This window comes from Emydura macquarii, unplaced genomic scaffold, assembly GCF_026122565.2.
Source record: "Emydura macquarii macquarii isolate MOO-44397 ecotype Brisbane River unplaced genomic scaffold, CSIRO-AGI_Emac_v2 contig_2485, whole genome shotgun sequence".
Taxonomy (NCBI): Eukaryota; Metazoa; Chordata; order Testudines; family Chelidae; genus Emydura; species Emydura macquarii.
The window spans coordinates 202,890-223,646 of record NW_027132622.1 but is presented as its reverse complement, the minus strand read 5'-3'; the positions used below and the strand labels follow the sequence as shown (position 1 = coordinate 223,646).

Below are 20,757 nucleotides of genomic sequence, written 5' to 3'. Positions count from 1 at the left end.
CAGCCGGCAGCTGCCAAATGCACCTTCCACCCAAACTGCCCCGCCTCCGCCCCCCCCGATGGGCCCGTGGTCTGCTAGTCGCAGCGCTGGGGGCTTTGCCGAGGGAGACGCGAGGCCAAGGGGCTGGGCTCCGGCTGCAAACACCCCGTGGGGGTGAGCGCACCGCCTGGCTCGGATTCAAAGAAACCAAGTTCTCCTGAGCCTGAGAAGCCGGGAACTCAACAGGTGTGGCCACCTGGAGGGCCCTGAGGTTCCAGTCCTGGCTCCGCCCCTCTGTGCCTCGGTTTCCCCATGAGCAGAATAGTGAGAATGATACTGGCCCTGCGTCCTGCCGGCAGAGGTGGTAACGGGGCAGTGCTAACACACTGCAGAAGGGTAAGCGGTGCTGCCCCCTCCGCTGAGCGGCAGTAGGCGGCTGGACCCCGGGGAGAAATTTCCTCTTGGGGGAGGAATCGAAGATGTAGCACCTGGGGAGTCGCTCGGTCTAATTAGTTCATTGACGCTGTCCCAGTCCTGGGGCAGAGGTGGGCACAACAGCAGGCGGGCCACCCGGGAGCTCAGCCCTGCACCGACGCCCGGGGCCCAGGGAGCGACTCTGCCCCAAGCGCTGACTCGCGCTGCAGAGGTCCCGGCTGGGAGCAAACCCCTCTGCCGCTCGCAGCAGCTCCCCTGCGAAGCGCGGGCACGCAGCGGCGTATTGAGGGTCTCCGGCGACCGGGGGCCAAGCCTGCATTTGTGCCCCCCCAGGCCTCACGCACCCCCTGCACAGGGCAGGAGGCGTCCCGGTTCCCACAAGGCGGCAATGCCCCCCAGCTGCCCCGGGGGGGGGTGTCTCTACCAGGTGTGGCTGCCTCACACCCCAGCTAAGGGGATAGCGGGGGGGGGGGGAGCTCTTCCTGGTCACCTATAGCTCCCTGCCCCCTGCCCCCCCCCCCCCATGGCTCCGTCCAGCTGCCCCTCAGCCTCCTGCACCCCCCACCCTCGGCATGTGAGGAGCATGCCAGGCTGTCACACTGCCTCCTGGGGGCACCTGCCGGAACAACGCCGGAACTGCAAACCCCTGTGCACAGACCCGGCTCGCGCCCCCCAGCCGTCAACGGGGCTGATTCAGATTTTAGAGCCCACCCCCCGAATGTCTCAGCTGGACCCCACCAGCAGCCAGGACGGCTCCTTTCCCCTCCCCCACGGGCCGGCGCCTTTGATGTCATTTAAAGAAATAGTGCCACTAATCCAGCCTGGATCCCCAGCATCAGCTCCCACCAGAACCAGCTCTTCCAAAGCCTGCCAGCTCCCAGTGGCCTGGAAGCAGACCCTGGGCCCAGCTGCGAGAGCCAAGCCCGGCCGGGCCGTACAGCACCTAGCACGAGGCCAGACTCCAGCAGCAGCGTCCGGGTGCAACCATGATATGAATGTTCCACGAGCCGGCCTGGAGCCGCAGCAGCACCAAGATGACTGAGCAGTGGGCGGGGGGAGGCTGGCAGGACGGGGGGAGGGGGGCACTCAGCCCAGGGGAGGGGGAAGGGCAGGCGTTCAGCTGGCGAGTTGCTTCCTTGTATGGGACACGGGAGATGCTGGGACTGAGGTTGAATGAGCCACGCTGGGTCTTTAAATAACATCAGAGGCGCCGGCCAGGGGGAAGGGAGGGGCAGGGACTCTCTGGGTCCCTGGCGTTGGAGAAATTCAATGTGACGAATAATCTGAATCCCAGGCAGGCCCCGCGCCAGCTGCCAGCGAGGACGAGGCGGCTGGGCAGCACAACGTGCAACGGGCCCCGGCGCAGCGAGATTCCTCTTGGGGACGAGGAGGAGCCGAGCCGCCCAGGCCCAGAGCTGGGGTCTGACCCGGCCATAGTCTGGGGCCAGATCCCACAGAGGCATAAACGGGAATCGCCCCACTGCAGTCAATTGGGTCAATAGGCCATGGCGGAAAGGGACTTAATGGGGCCAGCCGGTGCTGACCCGCCACGGCTATGCTGGATCAATGGGGCCAGCCCCCCAGCCGCTGCCGACCCGCCTTGGCCGTGCTGCTGCCCACATCACTGGGTCCCCTGCTGCTGATTCACCAGCTGGATCCAGCCCAGAAACTCCAGTCCGAAAGACGCAGTCGCCCTGCGCCGGCCCCTGCTCGCAGAGGGAAGCCAGCGTCTGGGGGAGCCGGATTTCCACGGAGCCCCTGCGAGCAAACCAGGAGCCAGCACGGGCCCTTTCGGAGAGACCCGGCCGCGGCAGGCTCTGCTGTCGGCATCCCCCCCCCGCAGGAGACGCAAACCCCACTGGCCAGCGTCCCCTCGGCAGCTGCAGCTCTGGGGGGGCCGTCGGGGCCGGGATCTGGGTTTGACCCCCCCCCGTCCTCACCCCGATCTCCTCCTGGGGCAGCTGTCCCCTCCCGGCATGGAACCTGCAGCAGCTGCAGCCGGGTCACAGCTAGATGGGCTCCGGGTTCAGCAATACCAGAGTCCTCCATGGGGCTAGGGCCAAGCACCTGCCCCCAAACTGCAGCTGTTGCTGTCTTAAAGGGGGGCCGGAGAGAACGTGCTGTAAGGACAGGGCTGAGGTGCCAGAGTGAGGGTGCAGGACTCCTGGGTTCCTTCCCAGAGCTGGGGACAAAAGTGGGGTCTAGTGGGATAGAGAAGGGGGGCCTGGGAGCCAGGACTCCTGGGTTCTATCCCTGGCTCGGGGAGGGGAGGGGGCTGGGAGCCAGGACTCCTGGGTTCTATTCCCTGCTGAGTGAAGGTCTCTGCTCTGTGCCTCGGTTTCCCCTCCCATCTTCGGTCTATTCCCTCGGAGCTCCCCAGGCAGGGACAGTCTCTCACTGGGTCTGGGCAGCGCCTGGCACAATGTGGCCCTGATTTCAGCCGGGGCACCGAGGTTAACACAGCCTCCAGTTAACTGGCTGGAGCTGAGCAGAGAGCAACAAACTGGCCCCCTGCCACGCTTGGCATTTTCCACCCTGGGATCCTAATGGGTTTGGCTCTCGCCCCAGGGCCCCATCACTCCCACTGTCTGTCTGGAGGCACCCGCACCACCAGGACCAGCGACGGCCACTTTCGCCCCCCGGCTCACACGCAGCGAAGCGGCTCCCAGATCACTCTTTCCTGGGCACAGATTCCACCAGCTCCCACAGCCCTTTACAGACCTCGACTGAGCCCCACAACAACAGTCCTGAGGGCTGGGACTATGATCCCCATACTCGCAGAGGGAGGAAACTGAGGCACAGAGAAATTTGCCAGAAGTGGTACTGAGAACCAGAGACAAAGCTGGGACTGGAACCCAGATGTCCTGACCCCCAGCCCCCTGCTCTAATCACTAGACCCCACTCCCTCCCAGAGTGAAAAAAATCCCCCCCCCTCAGCAAAATAATTAAATCCCAGTAAAACTTGTAATTGGGGTTGGTGCTATGAGAGAGCAGGGAGCGATGTAAGAGACAGAGCCCCTGTCACAGTCGCATCTGGGCTCCTCACAATCTTTACTGTATTTATCCTCCCTCCTCCTCCCATGGGGGGGCAGGGCTAGTGCCACATTGTACACATGGGTAAACTGAGGCACCAGTTGGCTGGCTGACTTGCCTGAAGTCACTCCGGGGAACCCAGGTCTCCCGCATCTCTTGGGTTCTAACTACTGGGCCTCCGTTCCTCTCATTCAATCACCCCAGGGCCCCCTGTTCCGGCCACGCCCCAGTGACTGGCGGCACACAGCGGTGGGGCAGGGCTGCCCAGTGCCCTCACTGGCCCCGGTGCCAGTTGGTCTGGCCGTGCCGGGCACAGAAAGGGCCCGGGGCAGGGGCATTGCGCCCAGCGGGACCCACGTGCCTGTTTCCAGCCAGGCTGCATGGGGCTGTGTCTGTAACTCACCCCTTCCCAGCGGATTCGCTCGCTGCTGCCGAGCCAATCCCCTGGACACCCCGTTGGACTGCGCCCGATTCCCCCGCCTGCGCCTCTGGACAGCTGGGCCTCGGGCAGCACAAAGGAGCCATTCACTTCCCTGGCCGCCGGCACCACGGGGCGTAGCACCAGAGCCCGACGGGGCTGGAGGGGCAGGGACAAGGCAGCTCCTGGAGCTGGGAGTCGGCAGGTCACAAAGCTCCCTGCAGTCGGGCCCCCGGCGTGCCAGGCGCTGCACAGAACCTGCCCAAGATCAGAGGCCTGGACGCCAGTTGGGGTCCGCGCAGCGCCCAGGGGAGCTACCCACGACCCGCCTGCCAGTCCCAGTTACAGACGCAGGCTCGGAGCCGCCCCCCAGCCAGAGCTTAATTTGTGCCAGGACTGGCCTGGGCTGAGCCCCAGACGCCCTGGGCCAGGCTGTTCACCAGGTACCGGCATGAGCCCCGGCCCCTCTTTCATTACAAGTTAAGCCCCGGGCCAGCTCCGCGGCGTCCTGTCCTGACCTAGGGGCTTCCACAGCACGCCAGCCCCACATGGGCCGCGCTGAAGGTGGCATCTTGTGGGCTCAGAGAGATCCGTGACCCATCATGGCTCCACACACGGGGGGCTCCAGCATCCCCCTCCCCCCGCCCCCTGCATCCCTCCCCGGTGCCTCTGACAGCCAGAAAACTCGTCCTAGAAACAGCCGTATCAGCCGCGGCCCCGTTCAATTGGGTCGCGTCCCACCGCGCCGCCCGCTGCCGCGCCGAAGTGGGGCAGGGAGCTGGGGGGGGGGAGGCTGCGCTGGGGCTCCTGGGACGGGGGCTAGATCGGCACCAACGTGGCTCCAGCCGGCCCAGCTCCATCCTCTCCTCTGTTAAGATCAGAGACCCGCTCCCCGCCGCCCTGCTCTGCACGCCAACCACCCCCCACCAGCCTGGGCAAGTCACTCCTCTGTGCCTCGGTTTCCCCATCTGTACAATGGGGGGGAAGGATCCTTTGAAAGGTGCTTGGAGCTCTACGGAGGAGAGGCGCTAGCGAGCAGCACCATGTTGGTTATTATTGCCAGCGGGCACCGGTGCAAATGAACCAGCCGCGGGGAGCGGAGGCAGAGACTGATCTGCCATGGTGACCTGTGAGCCTGCTCCTGGGAGCCCCCCGGGTCTCTGTACACCACGGAAACAGAACCAAGCCCACGGAGCGGGCGAGGCAGACAGGCCTGGGGAGGAGGCGCAAGGCGAGTTCGGAGCAAGTGAGGGGCGGCGTCGGCCCGGACCAGGGCTGCAGCAATCCCGGCTCCCCGCTGCCGAAGGAAAGAACCGCGAACCCCGGCTCCTGTGCCGGCCCCACTGCAGATGGAGGCCCAGGCGCTGCGGGCGCTCGGCCCCACAGGCCCGGCTGGAGGGATGCACGAGAGCTGGAGCCGGGGTGGATTCTGGAGCCCCCAGGTGACAAGGCAACAGCTGTTCAGGGCATCACGCAACTGGGAGGCGCCACCGGGGCCAAGGGATCCGGGTTCAATTCTCTGCGACCGCGGCCAAGCGACGCAAGCACCTGGGATTCGCTAACGAGCCTCCCTTCGTCAGTCAGGACCGGAAGCTCTTTGAGGCAGGGACTGTCTCTCACGTGAGGTCCATGCAGTGCCCGGCCAGTTTCTTTGCCAATCTCGGCCTCCCAGGCACCCACCCTGTGGCAGCACCCCACCAGCTCGTGGGAGCAGCCTGTTGTTTATGTAGGACCTACAAGAAGCCCAAAGCAATTTTTTTAGCGAGGCTGCAGCCAAACAGAAAACAAAGCCTGGGGGAGCGAATTACAGCCGAGGCTGCGGATTCGAGGAGCCCAGTCCCATTGCAAGGACCCCGGCGTCCTCACCAATCACTAATACCGTAACACGAGTGGTGCCACCATGTCCCCACCGCTCTCCCATCCACTGGGCGCTATGCCCCGCCCAAGGGGGGCAAAGTGCATTGCAAACAGCATGCCCCCGAAACCCCACGGGCCAGGGCTCGTCGCCCCCATTCCACAGATGGGGAGACTGAGGCACAGAGACAGGACAGAGCCAGGAATAGAACCCAGGAGACCTGGCTCCCAGTCCCACCTGGCTCTAACCCACTAGAGCGGCTGGGGGTGCTGAGCAGGGGCAGCCCAGGCAGAGAGAGCCCCCCCCCCCGCCATGCTGTCAGCACGGCTCAGCCCTGCAGAGACCCCGCCCAGGTGGAGAAAGGGGGGCTCGCTCCCCTTGACCCGCTCAGCTCTCAGACCGGGATAGCACCCATTGCCATAGCAACAGGCTGTCCCTCTGGGAGCTGGGCTGAGACCCAGCAAACTCGTCTTACATGGTGGGGATGGGGAAGGACACTGGAGCAGAGGATGAGGGTGGAAAAGGAGCAAGCCTGACCCAACCCCCTGTGCCCTCCCACACAACCGGGTGTGAGGGCAGCTGCAGGCAGGCAGGCAGGCAGGCAGGCAGAGACAGAGTCAGCTGCCATGACCCTGATCCCAGGGCAGGGTCCAGGCCGTGAGGGGCCTCGCTGTGCCCCACAGCACATGGGCAGTGGCCCAGAGAAGGTCACGGGGCTCCTGGTTCTTATCCTTATCCTGTCCCAGGCAGCTTCCGTCTCCACTGCTCTGTGCCTCAGTTTCCCCATCTAACCCAGGAGAAGACACAGACTCACCCCCAACCTCCTCGTGCAGACAGCTGGGCCTGGCGCCTCTCACACCAGAGAAGGCGGAGGGGAAGGGGCTAAGCGGCTCCGGGAGGGCAACCTTCCCCGCACTCTGCGGGAACCCCCAGCCCAGGGAGGGACTCGATGCCCAAAGCCATGGAGGCAGGTGGAATGGTGCCTGGCTGATCCAGGGGCTGGAAAAGGGGTGGGGGTGCTCACCGCGATCCCACAGCGCTCGCCAAAGGAAGCCAAACCCTGGAACAAACACCCCCCCCAGGCCACCCCCCCCAGGGACGGGACCAGGAGCCAGGGGCTGGCAGCATCAAGGGGGACGTGTTCCTCACTGACCTAGCAGGTCCCAGTGCCCGGGTCGGGAGCTGCTTCACCTGCCCCCTCTCCCCTTGCCGGAGCCCCTGCACCCAGACCCCTCACCTCCTCCGTCCCAGAATCCTTTGTTCTAGCACTAGGGTTTAGCTCTTGCCAGGGCAGCCAAGGAGGGCGGCGCCCCACTGTACAGAGAGGGGAAACTGAGGCCCGGAACAAGGAAGGGGCTTGCCCAAGGCAGCCCAGGGAGTCCGGGACTTGAACTCAGCCTTGGGCCCAGGCCAGTGCTCTCCACCGGACCGCCTCAGTGCCATCCCAGAATCCTTTGCTCCATGGTTTTGCTAAGGAGGCACCACTGAACCAGTGCTCTGGCTTCAAGAGGTTGCGCCTAACATCCTAGTCCTATTAGGTGTATTACGGTAGTGCACAGAGACATGCCGCCCCCCAAGACTGCGGCCCCCATTACCCCAGGCGCTGCACAGACACCCCCCGCCCAGACTGAGATGGCAGCTGAGCCGCTGCAGATCATCCCGGTTGCAGCCTTTCTGCCCAGGCCAGCGAGCGCCATGAGGCCGGCTCCTGGCTGCTCTGGATCAGGATGTGGTACCAAACGGAGTGGGGCAAATCCCCCCCTGGAGAGAGCGGGGCAACCACAGATCAGGGCCGTGACCCAGGTTCAAGCCCCTGCTCTGCCACAGACCGCCATCTACTCCCTGCCTCAGTTTCCCCCAGCTGTGCAAGGGGGATAATAGCCCTGCCAGGGGGTGGGTCTAAGGATAAACACATCTGAGGTTGTGATGCACCAAGATGGGAGCCAGGGAGGTGCCTGAGGGACCCACATGTCCCCTTTCCTGGGGCAGGGAGACCCAGCCAGGACCCCAGCAACAGGGGGGCAACAGCCAGCAGAGATGCTGAGGTTAGTTCCTGGGACCCTGGCTGGAGTCTGGCTTTCCCATGGATTTATGGCAGCCCCTAGATAAGGGGACCCCCCCCCCCTACACACACAGAGCCCCTACATCTCCCCCTGTGGGCTCATCAGGCTGCATCTCCAAGTGCAGGGGGGTGAATCCTCTTCCACCCACTCCCCTGCCCCCACGCCTGTGCCTTGGGCTGCCCCCTTAGAGCCCTGACCTCAGATAACTGCTCACCCCCATTTCTTGCGGTGAAGGCCCCAGCTGGGAAAGGGCTCACTGCTGGGGTGAGGGGTACATGGGGGGGGGGGGGGGGACTGCACCGACAACCATCCCAGGGAAGCCACACTCTAGGCTGGCTGAGGGCCACCCCCAGACACAGCTTTGGCCCCCCCCGTCCGCTCCCCAGTGCTCAGGAGGGAGGCTGATCCCAGAGGCTGCGGCGCTGAATGCACCTGCCCCTGGAATGCAGCCACTTCTAGGGTGGGGCAGCCGCAGGCCAGGAGCAGGAAGGGGAATGGAGCCAGGCGGGGGAAGGGAGGGGATGAGGGCTGACCCCCCCCCACAGGACAGGGCAGCCCCCGCAATCCCTGCCGAGCTGCACCGGGGTGGCGTGGGCGGCCAGCTGGAGTGGAAGAACCGGCCCTGCCGGCCTGGCCTGGCCCGTGCTCCAGGGCTGGGCCATGGGCCCCGCCCGCCCGGCTCCAGGGCTGAGTCCTGCGCCCCTCACTTTGATGCTGGGTGCACAAGGCCCTGCCCCCCACTCCTGCCAAGCTGCCCCCCAGCACCTAACTTCCCCCCTCCCCCACAAGCAGCGGCTCTCCCCAGCAGGCGCCAGTTGAATGGGAAATCCCAGGCCCGGCTGCCTTAACCCTTCACTGCCTGGATCAAACGCCAGAGCAGAAAGTTCCTGGCAGGACACGGGGCAGCAGCGCTGGGGATGGGCAGAGCGGGGGGGGGGGGACTTTGTATCTAGGCCAGGGGTTTGGAGGGGGCCGGGGAGCCAGGACTCCTGGGTTCTGGCCGCGGCTCTGGGTGGGGGAGGAGACGTCTGGCTCCTAGTCCCAGCTCTGCCGCTTCTCCTCTCCGTGCCTCAGTTTCTTCAGTGTCCGGCCTCTGGCACTGGCAGGACATGGCAGGCACCAAGGGGCCCCTGGCCCCAGCGGAGGGTGGGGCAGGGCTCCCTGGCGGCAGGGGCAGAGGCTGCCGAGCAGATCCTCCTCCGGGGGTGCCACTCTGCCACGGCCCTGGGGGACGAGGGGTTAAAGCCGCAGGGGGGAGATTTGGGGGGGATTTGCTCAGGGAAAACACTTGAAAAACAGACAAATCTGGAGCCAGGAGCTAATCCCATAATCCCCCAGGGGGGGAGGGGGGACACAGCATCCCAGCAGGGTCTGGCCCAGGCTAGTGGAGAACAACAGAAGGTCGAGGGGGGGCCAAGCTCGATCCCAGAGCAGGGAGAGGTCTGCAGAAGAACCCTCACCACACGGGAGGGGGGGAGGGGGGGATAAGCTCCCCGCACCAGCAGGGCCCCCAGGCCCCATTAGGGAGGGGAGGGGGGAGCCAGCCCCAAAGAGGCGGCTGCAAAAGGCGCTGGATAGGCTGGCAGAGGAGCCGACCCCAGGCTGGGGGATCTCTGCAGGGCACTGGGCCCATAGCACGGGGGGTGCAAGGCCCAGCTGTCCACAGACCCCACCCCAGACCCCAGCCAGGGCTGCTGCCCTGTGGGTTGGGGGGGGGGGGAGACCCACCCCCCTTAGCGTGAGGTGTGGGGGGGCTGTTTGACCCCATCCCCCCCCCCCCCATCTCCCTCCATGTTGGGATTCTGGCTGCTCCCCCTGGGGTCACATCCCTAGAATCACCAGGGGTCGAGCGCACCCCACGAGGTCACCCGAGGGGCAGGTTCTGTGCCCCCCACCCATGGGGCCTGTGCGCCGGGAGTCATGGCGGGGGGCGGCGGAAGGGGGTCACTTTCAGGGTCACGGCTCTGGGGCGGCAGGATGCTACCAGTGGCTCTGGGCGGCCCATCCCCCTGCCCGGGGGTACCCATGGGCACCCGCCCCAGCACGCCCAGAGCAGCAGGATCATTGGGCAGAGCTGGCACCCCCCAGGGGGCGCTGATGGGACCCCCAAGGGCAGAGCCCCCCCATCTGCACAGGGCTGCGAGACTGACTGCTCCGGGTCCCCAGCCCGGCGGGAAGGGGGGAGTGGGCTGGACGGGCCCACCCCCAGCACAGCAAACTGCCCCGCTCACGCCTGCGCTGGGCTTTAGGCCTCGGTGCCCGACCCACGGCGCAGGCCCCGTGATGGTGCAGACTGGCACGCCTGGGGGGGGGAGGGTGCAGGTCAAGACCGGGGGGAGCCTGGGGCTAGCAGGGGGCTGCAGGTCGGGATTGAGGGGCTGTGGGGAGCTCGGAGCACCCAGGCCTCCGGCCAGCAGCCCAATCCTGGGGGCCTGAGAAGTGGGGGGGCAGCCTGGGGGAGGAGTCTGTGGGCAGGTTTATGGAGGGGGGGGACAGAGCAAAACGTGTTAGTTGAAGGACACAGCGGGAGCGAGGCAGTGGATGGGGCTGAGAGACGCCAGCTGGGGCAGTGGGCGGAAGGATCCCCCCCCACCCCCCCAACACCGCTTTGCACAAGCCAGCTAGCTGCGGGGGGGGGGCGGGGGGGCTAAGCCTGGCTGTGACTCAGCAGCTCCCAGCCTGGACACAAGAGCCAGCCGGGAGATGCTGGCGCAGCACTTGGCACCTCAGAACCCAGGAGTCCTGGCGGGGGGCAGTCGGGGGGGGGGGGGGGGTGGCGGGGGAGGTTTCTGCACTTCCTTCCAACGCTCCGATCTTACACCCCCCGGGAGACACCCCCCTTAGGACGCAGCCCCTCCCCCGCCCTGCCATGCAAGAGGCTGGGACGCCCTGGCGGGGGAGGGGAGGCATTGGGAGGACGCCATGGAACCAGCCTCTCCCCCCCCCCCTCCGCCGTTTTAATAGCACGTCACCCCCCCACCAGGGAGGAAGGGCCCCTGATGGCAGAAGTGGCTGGGCCAAGACGTGAGAAAAACTGGGGCTGCCCCTGGCTCGTGGGGCACGGGGGGGGGGGGGGGGGGGGGGGGGGAAGGACGGCAGCGAGTTGGGGGGGGGGGGCTTTCCCAGGACTGACCAGGGAGCCCCAAGCTGGGAAAGCAGGATGTGCCTAGCCCCCGGCCCCGCCTTTGGGGGATCCCAGCGGGGCACCCGACAGGCCAGCCAAAAACTCTGGAGAGAATCAAAGCAGGGCAAGGGAACGAGAGAGACGCAAAACCAGAGATCCCCCCCCCAAACCAGAGATCCCCCCCCACACACACACACACACCCCTCAGGCCACCCTAGCCCCGGGTCTCGGCCTGGTCTCACTCTGCACAGGCCCTGGGATTGCTAGGAGCTTCCAGGTCAATTCCCCATACCCCAGGTCCCGGGTGCTCCGGCCCCCCTGCTGCCCCAGCCCTGCCTCAGTTTCCCCAATGAGCACACCAAGGGGAGCAAGTGTCTGGAGGAGACCGCGGCAGGGGCTTTAAGGACCCGATCCCTGGTGGGGGGGAGCCCCGGGGCCCGATTCCCCAGTGACTCATGGGGCGCCCCTGGTGTGAAATGCAACGTGCCAGGTCTGACCCTTGCCCTGGTGACTGATGACTCGCTGATGACTCGGAGCTGGGAGTCGGCAGGGCACCAGCAGAGGGACTGGCAGAGGCGTTGCTCCTCCTCTGGGGACGTTAGTGTCCCCTATGTCACCCCCAAACTGCAAGAGCCAACCCAATCTAGCTTGGCCCCCCCCCCGGCCCTGCCACGAAAGCACCCCCTTTAGCATGATCCTTGGTTGGTATGTTAAACTCCCCCCCCCACACACACACACACCCAAGCTGTCTTCCAGAACAGGATAAACTGGATTCTCATGCTCCAATGGGCTGAGACACAGGATACCTGGGTTCCCTCCTGGCTCTGCAGGTGCCCTGCTGGGTGCCTTTGGGCCGGTCGCTTCCCACCCCCCGTGTGCCTCAGTTTCCCCTCCTGCCCTGGATCTATTGAGACCAAAGCTCTGAGGCAGGGTGTCTATGCTGCTCTGGGATTCAGTGCTGCCATAACCCCCCCAATTAGCAGCATCTCCCCAGGTAATTACCCCTCATCAGTGAGGGAATCTGGGATGGCCTCCCATGTGTTTATAAATAGAAATCCTGCCCTCCCCCCCATTTCCCAGCCCGTTGGGGGAACAAGTTGCAGCCGTTAACAAAGTTGCAGCTTTGATTTTGCTGGTCTCTGAGAGGAAGGGACGTTTGATCACAGAGCCGAGGGTTTGCCTGCAGCCCCGATCTCCATGGGTCTCCTAGTGGCAGGGAGTTCCACCGTCTCAGGCTGCCTTCCTCGATCTAGTGGCAGGGAGTTCTGCTGTCTTGCCTGGGAGCCCTTGGTCTCCAAGTGGCAGGCAGTTCCACAGGCTCCTGCAGTAGTTCCACTGCTCTGGAGCGTAGCAGGCAGAGGATGCAGCATCTCCCAGGGAGCTAGGGCCAGTCCCACAGGACGGGGGGGGAATCTGAGTATCAGGCCAGCGGCCTGGAACTGGACCTGGCCTAGAGCAGGGAGCCAGCATGGAGCGCGGTAACACCAGGCAGCCGCGTCTGGCACCAGCTGCACTGAGGCCTCCCCGGGTCACCAGGCCCAGTTCTGGGGCCAATGAGCGGCCTTGTGGTGAGGGAAGCTCGCCTAGCTCCAAGCAAGGCTCAGAGCTTTGCCCGGGGCCAGTTGGGTTCTCCTCTCCCTGCCTCCACCCCAGCCAGCCAATTATGGGGCGGCCAAGCTGGGCGGCCACCTCACAGCTCCGGGGGAAGGGGATCGTCAAGAGCAGAAACCAGCGACTCACTGGCCCAGTTCCTGACCGGCCCCATGCCCGCCCCACCCACCAGCCTCCTGCTTTGCCCTCTCCCAGAATCCTCTGCTCTCACGCCAGCCACAGCTCCCAGGGGGCTTTGCCACAGTGGGGAAAGAATCCTCGCCCCTCCCTTCTATGGGCTGGGGCCCCAAGGGGAAGCCACGTGGAGAACCCAGGAGTCCTGGCCTGTGCCCCCCTGGAATAAGCAATTCACTGCTCCTTGACACACAGGGGGTTAGAGCTCGTTGCCCCCGCAGGTTCTGGGGGGAGCCCATGGCGGCAGACCTGGTCTCTGGTATCTCTGGGGGTCTGCTGCCCCACTGGGCCATAGGCATGCCCGACGCATGCCAGGAGCCACCCCTGCTGCTGCCCTCCCAGGTCCTGCTCCAGACGCTTCCCCAGCGAAAGAGCTCCGCCAGTCTCCACCCGCCAGTCTCCACCCGGCCGTGCCCTTCCCCAGAGTAAAGCCCCGGCACTCCGACAGGACAGCGCCGTGCACTCGCTCCACACGGGCACTCACCGCCTCAGATGCAGCCACCAACGGATTAGGGCTGGGGTTTCCCCACAGCCCATGAGAGTTAGGCATGCCAACCCCATGGAATCTCCTCTAGCCAAGCACCCTGTAATCATTAACGGATGATCTTCTCCCAACTCCTCTGGACGTCCTCACATCCCCATGTATAGAGGGGAAACTGAGGCACAGAGAGGCAGATCTGGGAAATCAAACCCCAGCATCCCGAGCCCCAGTCGAGTGCCCTGTCCCCTTGGATTCCCCCTCCCCCCAACAACCTGGCACCCTCTGCCGGACTAGGAGAACTCTGTGCTGTTTCGTGTGCTGACTCTGGACAAGTTCTGGGTTCAAGCAGGGGGCAGTGCCCCCCCCACCCGCACCCTGCTCTGCCAGGCACAGAGCCCCACGCTGGCTGGGGAAGCCGGCAGCTGATCTCAAGAGCTGGAAGAGATATGCCAGGGAGCAAATTCAGAAAGCTGGGGTGGGGGGACACACAGATCTGATCTAATGATCCCCAGCCTGCACAGCCCCCCTCCCCACAACCCCTCACACCCCTCCACGGGCCATAGACAGAGGGGCAGGGAGCAAGGTGGGATTCGGGGGTGGATACAGCTTGGGCACCCTGGGGTGGGTTTTAAGGACTCTGCGCAGAGTGAAGTCAGCAGGAATTTGACCGTCAGCCCCCCTCCACCCGCCAGCGGGGAGCAGAGAGCTGAGCCGCACGCCAGCCGGAGAATGGAGCCTACTCTGCTGCATTAACTTGACCTCTCAATTATTCATGCACAGACAAAGACACCATGATTCCCTCCCGCCCCACTGGATTAACCAGACACTCGGCCTCCACTCGCACCGGCAAGCCCCCGGCATGGCCCGCCTCTCCGAGAGGAAGCACCCACATCGCCGGCCCCAGCTTCGCAGGGAAAGCCACCATCTGGGGGCTCCCCAAACAGAGGGGGAGGCTGTGCGCCAGCCAGGACAACCACACGCAGAGACGCCCGCTGTTCTGTTCAGGCTCACACTCTGCCCCTCACAGCAGCAGCCTGGCGCAGCAGGGACCACGCGCAGCACAAGCCGGAAAGGAGATTCGGGGGGGGGGGGGCGGCGCTTTAAAAACAAAAAATCAGACCTGGGCCAAGTGAGGTTTTGTAGATTTCAAGGCCAGATGATTATGATCATCTCGTCTGACCCCCTCCACCCGCTCAGCACAGAGATGGGGGAGCAGCGGGTGGACCCAGGAAATCTGCGTTCAATTCCCAGCTCTGACACAGGCTCCCCATGTGACCTCACTCGATCGCTATGCGACTCAGTTTCCCTTATGCTGGAAAACGGGGCTGAGATAAATCCTTCCTTTGTCTGTTTAGACTGTGAGGTCTCTGGGGCAGGGACTGCCTGGGCAGTGCTTGGCACGACCGCCCCCTGCCCCCAATCTGGGCCTGCAGCATGGGGCTGGGGGAAATTCAAGACGAAAAGCAGTGGTCGGAAGGTCACTGGGCTCAAGTCCGGGGTAACGGGGGGAATGTAACGGCCTGCGCTCTGCAGCGGGTCAGCCTGGTGATCCTTTGTGGCCTCCAACTCTGGGACAGTCGCTGCCCACCCTGCCGAGACGTTGCCTCTCAGTTCCCAGTTTGCATTTCCCTGCACACCAAGCCCCGGACAACGGATCCAGAGAAGGCCCCTGATCTCACCGACGCTTCGCAGGGCCCTTGCAGAATTTGAGTCACCACTGCTCCAGCCGGCACCTCCTTGCTTCTGCAACCCAACCCCCTTCAGCATGGTGGGCACAGGCTATTTGAATTTAACAGAATTAGTCCCGTTATTAGGTGTATTACGGTACTGCCTAGGTGCCCCTGTCATGGACCCCCACCCCATTGTGCTGGGTGCTATTCTTAGGCGCATTGCAGTAGTGCCTGGAACCCCCAGTCATTGTACAGCACCCAGCACAGCGGGATCCTTGCCAGACACAGAACAAAGAGCTTGACAATCCACAGACAAGAGACGGCAGATGTGGGCAGACAGAGGGGTGAGCACAAGGAAACAATGAGATGACAGCCTCCTGGGTCAAGTTACTCAGCACGGGGAACTGTGCCATTAACAAAACTTTGGCTGCTCGGGAAAAGCCAGCAGATATTTTACATAGCGCCTTGGCTCTCTCGGCTACAGAGGCTGGCTGTTTGCTTCCTGCATCTCTCCGCTTAGACTATTAAAGAAAAAAAATCAATGAGGTCCCTTTCAGTTTTGCTCATGGTCAATTTCATTTTCGGGCTCTCCTGGGTGCAGGCAGCGAACGGATCTTTAAAATGGGAATGGAGATCTCTCCCCTGCCTCTGGGTCTTGTTCCAAAACCCGACAGCCTCCTCGTTGCAGGACGGCAGCCCTAGAACTGGTTCCACGTGGACTGACTCCATTGGGGTGCTAAGGGTTTGTCTGGATCCAGTTTCAGGATTGGGACCGGCTGGAAAGGACGGCTTCCCTTTAAAGAGCAGCTGAGAGTCAACATTGCGAATGAGTTATTTTTAAGTTTTACAAAAGCTGCTCAGAGAAATGCCTTCTATTTGCATTCAGTTTTCAGTTCAAGGTCTCATCATCTGGATCCAGGTTTTTGCCTCCCAGCCACAACAGCCAGGCATTGTGGAATCAAAAGCGAAACTAACTGATGAGGGCCAGTGGACAGGAAACCTCTCGGGGAGGCAGGACTCCTGGGTTCTCTTCCCAGCTCTGCTGCGTAACCTTAGGATGAGACTCTGTGCCTCGATTTCCCCTCCTCCTCCCCCGCAAAGTGGGGAATAACGAGCTCTACAGAAGAGAAGAGCTGGGGAACAGATTTATTATTCATACATTTAGCAAAATGCAAACGAGCAAAACCGGGCCAGGGTGTCCCTTCCAGTCCTGGTGGCCAGGCAAGGAAAGGGGCTACCAGTTCTGGATCGATACGCCGGCTTTCCTAATTGATGGGTTGCTAACAGGGCAGGGAAGGAAGGTTTTTTTAGCCTACTGATTTTTAACTTGACAGCGAGCCTTTAAACAAGCAGCCCACGATGCTCATGGCCAGGCAGGGGCCAGAAGCAAGTGCGAGATTGTCATCTTGGCCTGTAACACACCCTGGCCGGTAGCGTTTACACAGGTACTTGTGCACATAGCTACGGCCTAATGACGCTGGCCCCGCTCCGTAGGCAGCTCCCTCCTCCCCAGGGCCTGTCCCTGAGCCACCAACATTTCCCGCCGCTGGAGAACCTAGCCGCAGCAGGACAGCGTTCTCGCTCAGCTGGGCCCCGCGGACGCCAGCGGGAAGAGACAGAAACCACAGCAACCTGGGATGTTCCCAGGGGACACGGCCGGTGCTTACCACGCCACAGAGCAACCGCAGGGATTGAGGCAGGGGCAGCGACTGCAAGAGCGTCTGCCCGATGGCCCCAACAGTGCAGGATCGGGGCCCTAGAGAGGAGAGGGACCCTATAAGGTGACCCAGTATCTGACCCATCCTCCACCCAGCTAGCACAGAAGCAGGGGCCCCCGACAGGGAAAAGAGCACCTACCATGGGATAGGGCACTGGTAACCCTATAGGGGATCGAGGAGGGTGACTCTATAGGAGATGGGGGAACCAACCCATTCCCCCAACTGGTGCATGATCAGAGATCCCATAGGGAACAGTGACCCTATAAGGAATGAAGCATCTGATCTCCGCAGCTAATGCAGGATCAGGACCACCACAGGGCATTTCACCTCAGCCCCCATCACTCAGGTAAACGCACATCCAAGCAAAGCAGCGCAGCCAGACGAAGCACAAGAGAAACCGAGGGCTGGATTCTGTTCTCACTTACAGCACGGCTGGGCCTGGGGTAACGGAGCAGGATCTGAGTCACGGGCCGACGGGTCTAGATTTACAGAGGCAGGGTTGGTGCCCTTAGTGAAAGAAAGCTGTTTGACCGTTGCAAACAGGGGTTTGGTGACAGGGAGAGGGGGCAGCTGTATTAGGAACCTGGAAATACACGGTGGGGGTGGGGGAATAAAAGGAACCCTCCCATTGAGTTCAGGTGAAGGTCACAGCATCCAGTGCTCTCTAGGGCCATCTCACAGCACCCAGTGTACAGCTGCACCAGCTTTTGCCCCCGTCTGCTTTGCGGTCATGCCCAGGGAAAGGGATATTGCAAGAGCCAGGGTATTTAAAGCAGCCAAGGGAGGGGGCACACACTTGGTTCTGGGTCTGGATCTTCCAAACCAGACCCATACCAGAATAGGGGGTGGGAAGAGAGGCAGACGTTCCTCTGTGTGGATAGGCAAGGCCTGATGAGGTGGGGGGGGGGGGTGCACAGGTCCTGCAGAGAGAGGCGCAGAGGCAGACGGAGCTGAACTTGTAAGTAGAAATATGTGTGCGAGAAACATGGCCCAGCTGGCCAGGAAAAGCCTGTAGTTTCCTCCCCTCACCCCCATCTCCCTCCCCCGGGCCAGAGGCCAACAGCTTTCGTCTGGCACCACACACATGGCGAGAGCAGAATCTGGCCCAGCTGGGGGCCTGCATGTCCCCTCTGTATCATGGGGGTTGGCCCACACAGCTCCTCACACAGGGGGCAGGAGCAGCTGTGCCAGGGGAAGGATCTACCTCTTTCATTAATGAGTGTGTGGGGGGGTGCATGTCCCAGATGTGCAGAGGAGCCCCACAGGAAGTGGATCCACCCACCCCCCCTTGCATGTCCTAGATGTGCAGGGGAGATGGGAGGTGCAACACCCTGCCCCCCACTTGCAAGTTCCAGATGTGCAGTGGCCCCAGACCCTCCCTACAGGGGCATTGGAACAATGTGTGGAACGGGGGCGCTGAGACCCTCTGAGCAAAACTGTAAACCCGATAGGGTGGAAAACACTTCAAGCCGGGGGGGGGGGGTCGGCAGCACCCCTAGTTCCAGCCCTCCAGCCCCCTACACACGTCCCGATATGCAAGAGGAAGTAAGGGGTTCCACCTCCCCCACACAGCAGGCCCCAGATGTGGGGGGGCAGGAAGAGGATCCAACGCCCCCCCTTATAGATCCAAGTCCAGTGGGTCCCCTTGCAGGTCCCAGATGGGGGGGCAGGAAGAGGGTCCAACCCCCGTAGACCCCAAGTACGCAGCGGCTCCCCCGGCCGGTCCCAGATGTGCTGGGGGGCTGCCCCCTGGCGGCCGGGGACGAAGCGTTCCTGCCACTCTTACCTGCACCGAGTCGCTGGCCATCTCCGCCCCTCCTCGCCTCCGGTCCGCCGCGGCTTCCTCCTCCTCTCGGGAAGGCGGCTGCTGCTCTCCAGGGTGGGGAGGGGCCCTCAGAGCCGCCCCTGCATCCTGCTCCCCCCGGCCCCGGGACGTGCACCGAGCGCGGAGCCCGGCCCCCGGCCCCGCGGCGGGACGGGCAGGGACGCAGGAGGAGATTCGCTGCTGCTGCTGCTGCTGCAGGGCGGGGGGAGGGTCTCGCGCTGCAGCCGCTCCCGGGAACGTTCTATCCGGGCGGCACGTTCTATCCGGGCGGCTCGTGCCGCCGCCCCCCGCGCCCCCCGCTCTGTGTCTCGCTCTGTCCCTCCCTCTGCTGGGTCCCTAACTTGCCGGGCTGCTCACGTGACCGGGGTGGAGGGGGGGGGGAGCGGGGAGGAGGCCGCCGCTGCAGCAGGCGGCTAATGGGGGCGGGATCCCGAGGCCGGAGTCTGCGGGGGTGCAGCTGCCTGCCGGGGTCCCTCCTTCCTGGGCAGATGAAGGGATGAGCTGCCCAGGCTGGGGACAGCCGGGGGGGGGACGGGACTGAGCCTCCCCCCGCCGGGGCAGCATCGCCCTGCTGCCTGCTGGAGCAGCCGCCCCGCGCCAAGGGGGTTGCACAGCATTTGGGGGGGGGGGGACGTTGCACGTCCACTCCGTGTGAGATGGGGAGGAACGTGGGGGCGGGCGTGTTACTGCATTGGCCCTCCCCTCCCCCACCGCAGCTGCGTCCATCGCACCCCTGCGCCGTGCCCCGCAGCCGCTCTTCGCGGAGAGCGATGCTGCACTGACCCCAGATCGGCTCCTTCCGCCCAGCCCCCACCCCGGCGCCCTGCCTGTGACACACGGACCGGTTGCGCCGCCCAGATTCCACCCCCTCCGGAGGGCAGCGGCGCCCTGTGACCTGGCGATGCTCAGAGACGCTCCAGCCCGAGCTGTTGCCAACCCTACGGATCGCCTCCCGTCTAGCCAGGATGTTAACGGTCCCCCCCTCCGCCCCCTCCATCCAACAGCCTGAAAGCTGAGGACCCCCGGGCTGGTTCCTTTCACTTGAAATCAAGGACAAAAGTTTGCAATTCCCACGTGAGTGAGAAGCCAGGCTCCCAACTCAGCAAGCGTTCACACAGCCGCTGGGTCTACTCCAGAGCCAGCAGCGCTGCCGACTGAATGTAAGGCCTTGAAATGTAGGTCAAAAAAGCAGCGAGGAGGATAAGCCCAGTGGAAACAGCGTGGGGGGGATTCTGGGTAGGGTCTGAATGAAAAGAGCTTTGTTTGCTCCACATCCTGCTGGGCAGAGGCAGCAGGGGACAGAAAAAGGAAATGGACTAGAAAGAGAAAGTGAAACTGACCCACTCCCTTCACAGCCCCTGGAGGAGGGGTATTAACACCAGCTGTAATCCGTACCTAAGAACAGCCAGGCTGGGTCAGAACAATGGTCCATCTAGCCCAGCATCTTGTCTGGGAGGGGGTGTATGTGTCTGCAAGGCGGCAAAGCCTGTGGCTCTAGAATAGGCCTCATCAGCCCTCAGCAAACCCACAGATCCTTGAAATGAACAACCCCAGAAAGACACAGTTCCAGAGGGGTAGCCGTGTTAGTCCATATACAGCAAAAACAACCTGTAGCGCTTTAAAGACTAACACGTTTCTGCAGGCCTAAACTTTCGTCCTCCACGGGTCCCCGATGACAATGACACTGCAATCAAAAACCGTAGCTCCAAGTCTCAGCATCAGTTGATGCAGGGCTAAAAATTGCAGGGTAGACGTTCGGGCTGGGGCATGGAGACCCACGCCGTGAGTCTTTTATTGCAGTGTAGACACACCTTGACAGTGGCCAGTGCCAGACGCTTCAGAGGGTCTGAACAGAACAGGGCAATGTGTAGTGACCCATCCTCTGTCGTCCAGTCCCAGCTTCTGGCAATCAGAGGCTAGGGACGCCCATAGCACGGGGTTGCATCCCTGCCCATCTTGCCTAACAGCCATTGATGGACTTATCCTCCAGAACTTATCTCATTCTTTTTTGAACCCTGTTATAATTTTGGCCTCCACAACATCCCCTAGCAAGGAGTTCCACAGGTTTACTGTGCATTGTGTGAATACTTATACTTCCTTTTTTTTTTTTTTTTTAAAACCTGTTGCCTATTAATTTCATTGGGTGACCCTGGTTCTTGTGTTATGTGAACAAGGCCCCCACATGGGGTGGGGGGGAAGGGTACATTTTACTAGGGCCCAGAGGCCGTGGGAGGCCCGGCCCAGGCTGCAACCCCCATTATGTGTGTGGGAGGGGGCCCGTGTTACAAGTTTGTTCTGGGCCTGAAAAAATTATGCTTGGGCCCTGTATGTGAAGGGGTAAATAACAGTCCCTTAGTCACTTTCTCCACAC

General features: G+C 63.0%; 1 protein-coding gene across 1 annotated transcript in view; it reads right to left on the bottom strand.

Annotated features, from left to right (window-relative positions):
- The window catches only part of PKN1 (protein kinase N1), a 43,911-nt gene extending 25,122 nt beyond the window's left edge, over positions 1-18,789 (bottom strand). The window contains exon 1 of the mRNA XM_067563435.1: positions 18,348-18,789. Within this exon, the coding sequence (XP_067419536.1) occupies positions 18,348-18,368 (21 nt within the window). The 5' untranslated portion in view covers positions 18,369-18,789. The remainder of the gene's footprint in view (positions 1-18,347) is intronic.
- Between the last annotated feature and the right edge of the window lie 1,968 nt (positions 18,790-20,757).